At 38.8% G+C, this 14,551-nt stretch overlaps 1 protein-coding gene across 2 annotated transcripts in view; it reads right to left on the bottom strand.

Moving 5' to 3' along the window:
* Positions 1–5,968, bottom strand: part of LOC136715819 (GDNF family receptor alpha-1) — a 67,212-nt gene extending 61,244 nt beyond the window's left edge. The window contains exons 1-3 of one of the 2 annotated variants that reach the window (XM_066693195.1): positions 4,867–5,968; positions 3,863–4,165; positions 2,167–2,250 (exon numbers count right to left, since the gene is read on the bottom strand). In XM_066693195.1, coding sequence (XP_066549292.1) covers positions 2,167–2,250; positions 3,863–4,165; positions 4,867–4,906 — 427 coding nt within the window. In that variant the 5' untranslated portion in view covers positions 4,907–5,968. The remainder of the gene's footprint in view (positions 1–2,166; positions 2,251–3,862; positions 4,166–4,866) is intronic. The other variant, XM_066693196.1, reaches the window with a different exon arrangement.
* Positions 5,969–14,551: the final 8,583 nt, after the last annotated feature.

The raw sequence follows: 14,551 nt of genomic DNA on the forward strand, positions 1-14,551 counted from the left end.
CTTTTTAGTGTTGTTCTAACCACAATTTATGGGATGCAAAGTATATTCATTGTATTTTTAAATAATAGAAACACAAGACTTAGCCTTTAGGTTGCTTATAGCAGTTCTTTCTGAAAAGCCTTCTATTGTTCTCGGGGGTGGTGGGGGGGGGGGCTGTAATTCAGTAAACAACCTCACAATTAATGCATATATATTTATATATTCTTATGGTCAATATGTCATTATTAAACTTAATTTACTGCCCCCCCCCCAAAAATTGTCTTTCCTTCTCCAGAACAATGCTTTTTTTTTCACCAGTTCCACTTTAAACTACAGCATCACAAATCCAAAGTCTTGTCAGCCAAACCGCCTAGACAAGTACTGTTTTCATTGAGGTACTAATTTTCTCTTTAACTCTGTGTTAATTAAAGGAGACACACTTCTCTGATTTATCATCTGATTGGCAACAATACAAAGCCAAGCACAGCCATCGAAGCAAGGTACTTTTTTTTTTTTTTTTTTAATTATTGGTTTCTTATCCTATTTGTTTCCGGCTACATAAAATTAGATTGGGTTGTCTTATTCCACTATTACACGGCTGCATGCAATTACTGGAGGAATTACATCCCAGGAGAATGCAGAAATACACAGAGCTTCTTTCACTTGTCTTCTGTGTTTTTATTCAATAAAATGTGATATGGTGCAAGGTAATACGAACCGACTTGTAATTGTATTTTAGATTTATGGAGCTTCTGCTTTGGAGCCATACATAGAAATCAGGCTGCAGAATAAAATGAGTTTAAAAAAAATCAAATGACTCTTGCCCAACGTGTGACTTTCATGTACTAGATTCAGCTGGCATTTGAACTGGATCAAAACAGCAACATAACATACAATTAAACTACTCATATATGTATCTATTTAATAATCTATAAAGAAAAACTAAAAATTAAAAAACTAAACTTCACTCATATTTATGAAGAGACACACAATATCCTTACACAAAGTAAACTGAACTCTATTCTGAACTAGAACATCTTGTTAAGCGATGGCACTAACTGTATGACTTTGACTGTATGAAATTTGAGAAATACACCCAAACGCAAAGGTCCAACCATCCATTCAGAGCAAATTCTTAGATAATGGTATGCAAAAACAAACCAAAATAAAAAAACTTGGTTTTACAAAGATCTGATACAAAGAAGACAAGTGTTTTTTTTTCTTTTCGAAGCTTGACTCTTTTAAAATTACTTAAATTCACCACACTAGGAAGAAAAACAATGGCACATTATCCCAACAGCCTGATGGTGTGCATCAAATATGTCCTTGATATGTCAGAAACTTTCTGCGATCTGAAGCCAATAATGGTCACAGGGGGATACAAGCACTTTGAAGGAACAAAACTCCAAATGTGAAAGCATCCCAACTCGTACGCAATTCCCACGCCCAATCTTTTGACACCATGTCTTCCCATCCCTCCATAATACAGTTGGCAGGTAATTAAAGATATCAGATTTCTATTTTTTGCCTTTGGACCCTAAAGATTCCTAAACAGGGAATTAGACTGCCACCTAGAGGCATACCCGGAATTGCGTCTGAGCAACTCCGACAGGATTCAGAGCCAGTGGCAATGCAGCTAAGTCCCTCCGGTCTTGCTTGTAGGCATTTGTTAAACCACAGTTGTGTGTGGGCACAGTCCAAACTACTGAAGTTTTCCCCAGATACAGTTTGCCCACATCCACATTTCTATTACTTTTCCAATGTATTATTTATTTTCGCCATTTTAAGTTCTGCACTACGCCAGCATGTCCTCTTATTTGTCACATCCTCATAGGTAGATGAAGAACTATAGAGAAAATGTGAAATGTGATTCTGATGTATAAAGCTTCTGCGGGATTGCTACAGTATTTTGGACCCCAGTATTAAGTACGCTAATTCAATGCTTTTGTTTGTGCAGGTCTGCAACAGTTTCAAAGACATTTCCATCGCTGTGAGCATGCTGGGGGGAAAGGGAGATGGCTAAAATCAAACAGCAAACATTGACGTCCAAATACCACACTCCATTACAGAAACATAACAGGACGTAGTGTTCTCTTCAGTCATGTATTCAAATGTTGACCTTAGCATATTTTTTTAATTCCCCTTACAAATAATAATACAATTACATTATAAGCATAACTTTCTTACCTGATATGATGGGAGCTAAACGGAATATATCAGAAAGCCTGTTGTTCACTGGCTCATATGGAGAATCTTCTAGTAAATCGTTTCCTGAAATGAAACGGTCAGATGATTAAATTGTCATTATGCACATCAATTTCCCAGGATGTGTCAGTATTTGATTGTGCACTGCAGGTACGTTACAGTATGTTGTTATCTGTAACAAAAACATGCTCATATATCAGGCATTTCAGCTGTCTGACCCCCGGGTTTATCAGAGCCGAGTAATACTGTGAAATATCATAAAGCAGCATTCCTTGCATTTGAAAACCTGCACAACCCTTTCTATACAAAGCTTCATCAGGACATGGCCAAGCTAAAACTGCAGCCATGTTCATATTTCAGATACAAATCATAACAAAAAGCTGAAACAGTTTTTACAATCTCATTTTAGCATTAATTGTTTCTAATTAAATTCTGGTTAGTGATGAAACCCACATATATTTAGGTGAATCCCTATGTTGAGATGGACACTGGTGCCATGGGAGGGGAGGCCAGGAATGCATTTTCTTGCTTTTACCTTTTAACATAGATTCAACTGATTGCTTGTATTGAATTTGGATTGTATAGTATTTTTGAACCTTACAGGAAGCTATTTATAACTGTGTTAAAGTATTGGCAGGCCCATTCATTTTTTTGTATTTTATTGGCTCAAAAGGAGTACCCACTAATTAGCTCTGGCACACCTAACAGGTTGATAGCAAATGTATCCAATTCACTGTACTCAACAGAAACACATACACACCAGAGCCCTGCTGGAAATAGAAATGTTAAATATAATTTAAAAGGCACTTTTCCAACTTACAAGGTGAATGCGTGCGAGTGGCACTCAATATATATATTTGTTTTCTTGCGAGTGAAAAGTGAGAAATGCTCTAATCTCCAGGAAATAAAAAAGCAGGAACTAATAACCTTTCAGGCAGGATGTCTTCTGAAATTAGATCCTTTGAAGATTTCATAATGGAACTATTTTATCTTAATAGTTGTTGTGGTTTGTTTTTGTGTGTGTTTCCCATTAGGCAATTGTGTTATCAATAGATGATTACGCACACTGGGCAGGTCACGCAACACTGGCCGCATGCTAACCCTCTGGCATTGCCTGCCTACCAGCTCCCGTGTCTGATTAGCACTGTGCTGCTCAACAAAGCCAGCAAGTGACCAAATGGGTTCACACATCATTAATTTGAAGGAATCTTTTTAATGCAGGACTGTATGATCCCTGGGGTAAAGAGTGGACAAGATGTGAAAATGAATATATAAATAAACAAATGCACTTGAAAGGGAAAGAGGATCTGAAGAAAAGATTAGCAGGGCAAACATTAACTTGTGATCCTTCTATGAAACTACACACAAGATCACAGCCTGCACAAATGTATATGTGTGTATATATATATGGCTGTATATGTGTGTGTCTGTTTGTGTAGTGCTTACTTTATTTTCTGCAGCTAAGAAAGAGCTTACTTAAACTCCTTTCACTCAGGGTTGGCTTTCAGAGTAGTTCATCTCTGTTGGAGGATTATTTGAACATTGCCAGAGTAACGTGGTTTTGTTGTTTGGGGTTTCTTTTTTTTTTTTTTTACATTAGGATTTCTGACTCAAAATAAGTTCACTGTCTCCTAAATGCAGGGCTACTTCATAGTTTAAGGAGTACTGGAGAGCATACCCTGTAAACTCTGGTAAATGCTCCAATATATGCGCAAGCAGTTCTTTTCCTTCTTCATGCCCCGCTTACACCTGCAGTTGTACAGGGGGCTTTGTTTGAGGGCATCCATGGCAATCCGGCACTCGTCCTTGGCTTCCAGTCCTGACACCATACTGAAGTTGCTCTCCTTCCCCGCAACGCACTGCCTCATCGTCCGGTACTTTGAGCTGCAGCCCTGCTCCTTCAGACACTGCTCGCTGGCCTTGACACAGTCCAGCCGGTTAGCACCAGACAACACATGCACGTCTGCGGACCACAGTACATCTGTAGGAGGAATAAAAGCCCTGTATTAATCTGCGGCTGTTCCGCTTGAGTGGGAGGTGAGGGGGTCCCTAAGTCTGTTCCCAATCGTGCAAATGCATAGCTCCGAGAAACTTAGCTGCTGGAAATGATCATGTGCAAATCAGAGAAATGTGCTGTTGTGCATTGGATATGAAGGGGAATGCATGCTTTTGCTGTGAAACAAGAACAAACGTATTTAGACAAACTAACGCAGAAGGCAAAGGATAACGGTATATTATCAAACAAGCCAATGCCATCATGTCACTGCAAAGTAGTACACAGATTGCAAACGAGTAATGTACAAAAATAAACAAACAAATATAGCCTACTAAAAGTGCAATACATTCTTTGGAGTTGACATTGACTACTACTATAAAGTAGTACTCTGAATTACACCACACAGTAAGCAAGCTGTTACATTATATTACATTATAATGCCTACTGCAGTTTGGACCATGCAGAGTAGATGACAGCAGTGAATCAAATACAGTACACAAACACTTATTTGCATTTATCCCAATATGTATGGTTACATTTCTATTTCAGGTTGGTTTTACGACGGATTTCTTTTGGTTCGTAATGTGGATGCGTTGCTCTAACCAGTTCACGAATGCAATAATCAATCTTGATTATAAAGTGGGCATTGTGTTAAGAAAATGATCTATAAAAGCCATTCAACTTACCCAACAAAGGCAACACGACGTATAAAGTTGCAAGAATCATTGCGTCCCGTATCCTTGGTGTCTTCAAATATTGTTTCAAAATTAAAAAAAGAAGGACACATTTGTTTCCCCAGAAGAATCCACGCAAATCCCAGTCAGATCCATTGAGTTCTCAGCAGCAACCGACCCTCCACATAATATCCAGGCGACTTGGTTCAATTCTGATCCCCCACCCAATTTAATCCAGTGTTGTGTCCATTCGCAAACAAATCACACACAAAAAAAAAAAAAAAAAAAAAAAAAAAAGATGTCCCGTGTCTGCAGAGAATGAACACTTCACCAAGACAAAGAAATGAAGTGCCAGGTACAAATAAGCATGCAATCGGTCTCCAAACCAGAGCTCACACCATTGCCTGCTCCAGTCTGAGCGCACACTGATGCGTCCACCCAGTGGCAGTGTAACCCCAACCCAGCTTCCAAGTCCAAGCCCTTTCAGCTCTTCAGTGCTGATCTGTAGATGAGAGATCGGGCTGCTTTCCCTTTTTTATTTTCTGTTTACCCTCTCCCGGATCTCCACTGTGCCAACAGAGAAATACTGAAAACGTCTGACTGTGCCAATTAAAATGTGCACTATTCTGTTCGCTCAATTTCTGCGCAATCGGTACCCACTGCGCTGGGAAGTACTTTACGCAGCTGTGTTATCTCCCACAACCAAGCAGTTGGGGACAGATATTGAGCTTGCTATTTTAAAGCAACTTAAAGTTAATAAAATGATTAAACACTCTTGGTAACACTCTTTTTTATTCAAAGGATCAGGTGCCGTGTAAAATATCCAAAGCAAGGATTGCGCACGAAACAAATGTGCCAACTTGTAATATGTGAAATATTATAGTTCCTCTCCTTGTATCCTTGCAGCAATCCACATTGTATTTAATCCCACACAGTTTAAATCCCCAAATAGTAAGAAAACATGTATATATCAACCAGATCTGTGCTGGACCGTGCGCAAAAATAGCGTATTGCTCCGATTCCGTCCGTTCTCGGTTTGTTTTTTAGTTTTTCTTTCTACTTCAACCTGGGAAATGCCTGACCCCTTCTACTTTACTAAACCGAATCAGATCTCCGTTTCTACAAAAGCTCTGACGTCATTTTTCCCCACTGATGGTGGGTGCAGAATGACTCTAATCTGAGTGGAGGGGGGGGGGGTATAACAATGCAAGCTCTCCGCTGCCTTGAATCCTATGACTACCAACCACCCTTTCCATTTCAGGCTTCAACTAAGCTAGGACGCCACATTAGCCAAATACAATTCACACCGTCATAGGTTAGTGGAAAATGTGCATGATATAATACAATAGCAGGAATCAACATAATCTGCCGGAAAACTATTCAATAGGCTATCTGAGTTATAAGGCTATAAAGCAGGTCTTGCAGGGTTACACGAGGTCTTGAAAACTTATTTTAGGTTAAATATGTGTTATTTCTTTTTTTCAAGTGCACGTATTGGGCTAAAACTCCTTCCACTTTTTAGGCAAGGTCAGTGTGGTAGCTGTTCATTTATAACCCACTGTGGGATTAGATGTTGGCGTTCATTTCTAGTCTATTATTATTGCGTATATCAGGCTTGTCTGAGTCTCCAAATCTGTGGCATATGCCATAAAGTGTAGGAACAGATGGCACACACACAATGTCATAGTATAGTTGTATGAGTTGCCCTATGAGTTGTCTTCATAAGCAGATCTCCACCAGCTCCAACAAATGTGAATTTCAGTGTCCAACACAATATTAAGGTATAGTGAATAATCATGACTTCGGGAACAATGTATATCTTGTGTTGTTGTGCTGTGAATAATAAAGTAACATATGTTTTTCATCTTTATAGGTTCGTCTTTATGCACCCCCCACCACCAAAAATACTTGCTTGTTCTTCAATTAATAATTAATTAATCAAATTATACTCATAACCTCATAACTAGTAATGAAGAAACAAGTCTACAAGTCTTTAGTCATGTGCAATATTTGGTAGCAATTACTAGTAATGCGAAATGAAGTAAATCTATTACTTATGTTCAGTAAACACAACACGTGCTATTTTTTAATATAATAATTGAAGTTACTTAAAAAAGCATTTCATTTTAATAATTGCAAGTCATTTTAATTATTAACTCAAGTAATCCTGTTACTTGGTTGAATCAATCCTGTTAGAACAAGTATATATGTATGAAAAGTAGCCTAAATAATAGTATTTAAATGTATTTAAAATACAAATACTATGTAATACTATTGTGACTGTGGTGTTGCTTGTGCACTGGTTTTTAGAGGTATAATCATGTATTGACTTTCCATGTTGTTTAATGGTCATCTTAAACCCTTCAATTCAATAAGCACCATATTCTGAATGATCTTTCCCAATGGAAACACATACCTAATAGAAATGTGGGCTTGTGAAACTTTCATAATAGCTGTAGGCTACATATTTTCATTTGCAGTGGGCATATGTGTAAACTAATGACAAGTTAATATACAGAGATTAAATGATAAACATGGGTAATATCTGAAATGTACTTTACAGGCTAAATCCAAACGATGCAAAACTAAATTATGATCGATTCCTTGACCAAATAAATACACAAAGTATATGCTATGTCATATGATGACTTTTCTTCAGTTTATTTGCACACACACACACACACACACACAAAGAAGAGGAAGAAGGCCAACCCTATTAACACAATGTTTATGCAACATTTAACAACGTTGCTGCAAGCTGTAGTATGCTAGGTGACAAAGTAACGGTGTGACAACTCTACAAATTCACACTGTCACAGCAGGACATTTCGACGTTGACACACTATTTCTGTAAAGTCGCTACAACATTGCTGCAACGTTAAATTGTTACCTGGGAAGTGAAGACGTTTTTTAAGTAGTAAACAAAACCGATCCCTTAATTGTGGGGGTTGCACAGACCTAATCAAAGTGAATATATAACGATACGATGGTGCAAACTTGTTGCAATCTTTGCTGCAAAAGACTGTTGTAATCCATTTCATTTTCCCAGGGAAGGTGTGCTTATTGAAACTAAGCAAGGCATTATTCGGAAAGAAACATGGGCAGGTGGAGCCACCTGGCTGTTTCCAGGGGTATTTCAGCCTCATCCCCGTCTGTTAAATGTGACATTTTAGTACTGTACAAATACAACAAGAGGTCATGATAGCAGAGGACAAGTGTCACAAGTTAACAAAGCGTTACAGAAGAAAACGTGACAAAGTAACTGCTTATGAGCCGAGGGGCTTATTCATTCTGAATTACAATAAAAGCCACGCCACCGTATATGCAACGCCTCTTAAAATTACAGGTTTACCCTTAGAAGAGGAAAAGTAATGACACACACATACATATATAGCCTATATAACCTTCAAAATTAATAATATTCCCTGTGTTCTCCCTCTCATGTAAAAGCACATTAGACTGAAGCTCATATGGGATGTATAGGTACATTTGTACAAATTTAAAACAACTAGTTGGTATTTCATTTCTTTCATACTTTTGCACAAGTTCCCATGTGGTAATTTTCAGGTAGAGTTGGGATGGGTGTCCATGTTTCATTGAAAAGCTTGTGGCTAAAATAAACAAACAAACAAAAAGACAGTATACATCTTATTTATATGAGAGTTTGAATCCTAGCCATTTTCATGTGGAAACACTAATTTGAACACTGTATCCTTAAATATGTACCCTCTGCTTTTCAGAATTAGGAAACACTGATCTAAACACGACTCCTCGGACCTGTTACTACAGTTCAATTGTTGTTGTTTTTGTTATATGTTAATCATACCTTCACTAGATGCCTTAAATTGGTTCAAGTATCTTATGTTGACTGAAAAACAGTCAAACCTTTGACCCTCAATGACCAAACCTGAACAACACTGGTCTAAAGTCTTTGCAGGCCTATATGTAGACTTTTCTTAAACCTAATGTATGCTGAAAGATCTACAGCTACATCCTGGAAAATGCAACATTCCCATAAATCTATTCTGAAATGCTGGCTCTGGTGTGCAGTTTAAACGCATATCATTTGGAAAATGAATATGAAATGATTTCTTTAAAGTGGTTCCATTTCAAGATTAGAAGTCCTCAACTCACAGAATTAGCGTGGTACTATGGTGTGATAGAATTTGCATATTTAATCGTCTTTGCCACGCCGACTACACTTGTGAAAATGAGATGAGCTCAATCCATTTTAATCAGGCTAAGGGTCAGGTAGGAATATGTTAACCAAAATAATACATTCATTTGATATCAATGTAATTTGATGAGACTGCACATTTGTGTAACCGGACAAGATTGCCAACCTCACTATGAAGGTGTACACCATAAATCTGGATTTTATGAAATGCGTCAATCAATATTTACTATTAATTTTGCAAATGAATGTCAAAATGATATAGTCTTTGCTATATAAATGAGGTCTGGTTCACACTTTAATGTGCTTCATGGCACTGACTCAAAACCATTCTTTCCATTGCAGGGAGGAAATTGAATAGAGCAAAGAATAAAGTGACAAATCTTAAAAGACCAAATGGCACAGAATTGAAGTTATTGATTGCTGACTTTGCGTACACACGTCAAACGATACTTTAGCTGGCACCTCTAATAGTTATCTTAAATGCATCTGTGATGTATTGGAGGAGAAGTGAAATTTAGTGAGTGTTTTACCTGCCTATTGAGCTTTCTGTTGTGTTCACTTGCTTACAGTAACAGTAATGACATGATGTATGCCTTCTTCACTAGCGAGAAATTCTGGAACCAAACAATTCAAACTTTTTACATGCATATAACTGATGGATGCAGCAGGCTCTTTCAATAGTAATATTATAGTGCTGCAATAAGAATCTTGACAATTTCCTAAGCATACAGTACAGGTACTAGTACAGTACATAGTACCAGAAACTAGCACCTATGTGCATGTGGTGCAACTCAGTGAGTTATTGTCAGTATCAGCACAGCAGATATACCTGAAACCTAAAATCCATGCATTCCACCCAAAAATCTTTTAATCAATTAATTTTTGTAATGCTTTTAACAGTTAATTAACACAATTATGTCCTGTGGAAGAAAGGTATTCAAACAACTTTGTGATGTTTTAGACCTATTTATCAATGAATAACAAGGGGGTGGTCATTGCAATTTGTTTTGGATTTGAATTTATTACCCAGGCTGCCTCAGCAACAAACAGCCCTGCTGTTTACATACAGATTCCATGCTACACAACTTCGTGAGTTTAGATCAACCAAACCATTTCTGCAGCAGAAGTGTTGAAGTTGCCACCTTGACATTTGTTAAAGCAATATCTGTGTTTTAATTATTTACAGAAAACTGTGCATTTTAATTAAGTTTTTTTTATATTTGAACAGTTAGCACTGTTTTTTCCTGTTCCTGTATTCAAATGACTTTGTGATGTTTTAGACCTATTTTTAATAATATGGTGGTTGTTGTTTCTTAAATGTACAGTAGCTATACAATGTGTGTTATTTAAATCATTAATTAATCACACTTAATATGAATTAAATTCAAAAACAACTAATTAAATGTATTATGGCCCTCAGCCAGACCTTCTATTTAAATTCCACACTGCAGTGTCTCTTCGGCCTGCCCACCTTCTGCCGAGACCTCCTCAGGCAGGAAGAGTCCTGGAGGACGGAGCTGCTCAGGCACTGAAGACCGGGGCCAGAGACAGACCCTGACTGGACAGTACCACCGCACAGCCACACCTCCCTGGGCTGCACACACAACACTACATCCACTGCTGTTCAGAGATTAAAGACCTGTAGAGGCTCCTGCTTTTTTATTTTAGAATCCCATTGTCTACAGAGCAATGTACTGCCCCACTGCCTGGTCACTGTGCCCTGCCATGATGGCCACACCGCCTCCTCTGGTAAGACCGACACCCCCCACACCGCGCCAGAACTGCTACTGAATAACACACTCTATGACACCGCCTGTAAACACAGTTTGATAGATAGATCTGCTGCAGTCAGAAGTCTGATCTCGCCTCTTCTCCCCTCACAGGGCATTATTAGTCATGTCTATAGTATCATGGATTGGAGGTGGCTGCTCCTTGATCACCACAAGGTGAAGAAGATGGATGAGGCGTCTGTGCTGTAGGAGGTAAGGAAGATGGCGTAGCTCCTCTTCTACATGCACAGGTAGAGCTGACCAACAATGTCCCTCCCTTCACAGAGACGCATCCAGCTCCAGAGCCATGTGGGTCTGTCTGTGTGCCTCGAGTGAGAGACACTCGTTCAGCTGCAGAGCTCATCTGTGTGTTTTGATTTGACTGCAGTGATCGTCATGGAGTCGCTGCTGAGTGTCAGACAGCCCGGCCCGTTCTCTGCGGCCCTCGGTCAGGTGTAAAGAGTGCTGAGCTCACTGCTGTGCCATACCCTGAAAGACTGTCTGTGTCCTGCAGTGCCGTTGTGGAGGAGCTGTCCCAGTCCAGTTGGAAGGCTCAGGCGTGTGCCCCCCGCCCTGGACAGGCCCGGTCCCTGAGCTCCAGGGCTGATGGAGACCCCTGCTCTCACTCCAGCTGGGGCTTAGCCATAGCAAACAAGCGGGGGAGTGGTGAACGAGAGTGTTTTTTTCACAATAAAACCCTTCTTCCTCCTTATCAGTGTGGTGTGTAGATAAGTGGAATAAATCCTCATTTAAATGGATGAATCTCTGAGGCTACACAGCCTTCTGCAAGTTTAGATCAACCAAACTATTTCTGCAGCAAAAGTGTTGAAGTTGCCACCTTGACGTTTGTTAAAGCAATATCTGTAAGTATTTTACTTATCTACATAAAACTGTGCTTTGTGATGTGGTATAGCTGAGCTGGTGTTAGATTATGAATACATCTTTTAATTCATTATTTGTTTTAATTATTTTAAGTTAACACTGTTTTTTACTGTGGAGGAAATCTATTCAGATGACTTTGTGATTGTTTAGACATATTATTAATAATATGGTGTTTGTTTTGTTTTTGTAAATGTATAGGCCTACAATGTATATTGTTGAAATCATTAATTAATCATACTTACTGTGAGGGGCTGTTAAATTCAAAAATAACAAAATGAAATGTATTATGTACCAAAGTGAATATATATCAAATGGCAGAAAATATAAATTCTGCAAAATCATGTCAGAGAATGAATGTGATCGATGCAGATTTGTCCCTGTTTGATTTTAGTTTTTATCAATTTCTACATGAGCATTTTCAAAATTCATCAAATAAAGCTGTAATATGATTAACATGAATAGTGTTTTATGTAACTTACAACCCCCTTGAAATCTTTTTCATAATTCGTTTTTTTAATTCATATTTTAATGAAATTATTGAGATATTAAGATCTAATTAAATTATTGATGCCAATTTTACACTCCATTTCTGAAATTGTGAAAGAAACTAGTTTTTGAGGGGTTTTATTACATAATATGAATAATATAATACATACATATGTTTGTAATATATATATTACAGTGCTTGCAAAAGTATTCAGATAATTTTTCTCTTATAATACTGAATTACAAATGGTACATTGAAATGTTGTTATGTTTAAGGATTTATTTTAAAACACCGAAAAACAAAATAAATTATTTTAAGGTGACATTGATTTTATGTTGGGAAATATGTGTAAGAAAAGTAAAAAACTTCAATTGAAATAAGTTGCTTGCATAAGTATTCAACCCCTGTGATGTGGAAGCTCGCAATATAGATGAATGAAATTGCCCTAAAGAGGACACAATAACCTTACCATTGCATTCCACAGAAGTTAAAGCTAAAGATAATGCAATACAAATACATAGATTAGGAAAAGGGTACAAAATAATATACAAGTGTTTGGATAATCCAGTGAGCACAGTTGGGTCAGTAGTCGAGAAGTTGAAGCTGCATCACACCACGTCTACCAAGTATTAGTGGGGGGTTCAAGCAACATATTTTAGTTTTTTAGTTTTCTTACCAATATCATTTTCTTGCTTATGTTGATTGGGCAATATTTATAAATCCACCTGCCCTGTGTAACTCTATTATTGAGATTCTTCCACCACTGTGAGAAATATATACAAATGTGAAAGTGTTATTATGCATTTCATTATTCAAAAAGCATTTAGATTTCATGTTTTAACTAAAAGGTTAGTTTTAGCATTATGTCATCTTGTCAATTTTCTAATGTTAAAATATATTCCTGTACTTAGAGGTGAGAGCAGTCAGGGGGACATGCGCTTATCTGTTTGGTGTTTAGATTGCAGCCAAGAAGGATAGGGCATGACATGGAGGGCAAAGGTCGGGGATCTGGTGGGAAGCAGGTTTGTGGAGGCATAAGTGCAGAACTAGAGATCAGTTCTTTCAGGTTTCACAGATTAAATGTGTTTTTAGAATGACTGTCTCTGAAATCTGCTGATCTGAATACCCCTGAGGACCGAGCCATATAAGTTATGTAACCCGTCATAAATTATGATTGAAGTTACTGCACTGTCCAATGCCAGTGCTTTGAATCCTGTGTGGGCAACAACAATAGCTGCAAGCGAGAGCAACATTTGATGTGATAATACTGAAAGGCTGAATGATTGACGCTTTGACTGATGGTTTCAACAATGTTAAATACGTCCTGGAGTCCATCCTCGAAAGTCTAAAAGTTGGATATCATCCTCCAAGGTAATGCAGCAGTGAGCGAGTATCAGTTACTACTACTCTAGACCTACTACTACTGATCAGTGTGAGAGTAGGAGTGAAGACTGGGGAGTGTGTGGCCCACATCTCTGACCCGCCTGCCTCTCCCTTCTGGGGACAGCTTTCAGAATGAGTCTCTGGGGATGGTACTGCTTTCTACCTCCAGAGGGAGCTGTGCTGCGATTGGTGCGGTCTCCCTCCACACACCTGTAATCTAGTGCTGTACAGCGGCGGGGGGGTGGACCTGCAGTGTCTCTGACTTTCACTCCATCTGAACTCTTCATTCGTCAAGTGAATTTTCATACAACCAATCTGATTTTTTTCCCAGGCTGCTACTGTGGCATTGACCATTATTTTAAAGGGCCTGGCAAAGCCTGGTTTTGTGCCACCACTGTATTCTGTCTCTCCTTTTATTCCTTCTGTTGACTACAGCTTTCATCTGTTATCAACACGCTTTGGCTTTTAAACTTAACAAATATGCAAAGTCCAGCCCTCAAGCAAATAGATCGTCTGCAGGTTATATGACTGTGGTGTACAGGCCTGGTCCCAAGAGCTCACAGTCCTGCAGGCTTTTTAGAAAATCAAAACCTATGAGAAGAAAACTGTCTCCTATTTGCTGTGAGGAAATAGTTGAATCAGGTCAATAAGAGCTCAGGTGGAGCGACCAATCAATGCCCTGTGGTGTTGAAGCCCAGGGTTATGTTCCTCTGGGCCTGGTTGTGTGTAAAGAGCCAGTTTTTGCTGGGCCTGGAGCAGCCTGCTGCTGCTCTCTCTGTCACTCAGACACAATCAGTGCTGTTGCTCAGCCTGTCCTCTCCCCAGGTCTGAAGCTGGCCATGCAGGAGGATCCCAGTGAGGAGGCCAGGAGCTGCGCAGCTCAGGTGCTGGGCTACTGTACTGTCTCCATGAACTGGCTGCAACAGAGCAAAGCCAAGTAGTCCTTGGAAGAGGAAGAGACTTATCAGCTGCTTCAGACGCACACGGCACTGAGCTTCT

This window comes from Amia ocellicauda, chromosome 20, assembly GCF_036373705.1.
Source record: "Amia ocellicauda isolate fAmiCal2 chromosome 20, fAmiCal2.hap1, whole genome shotgun sequence".
NCBI classification, from domain to species: domain Eukaryota; kingdom Metazoa; phylum Chordata; class Actinopteri; order Amiiformes; family Amiidae; genus Amia; species Amia ocellicauda.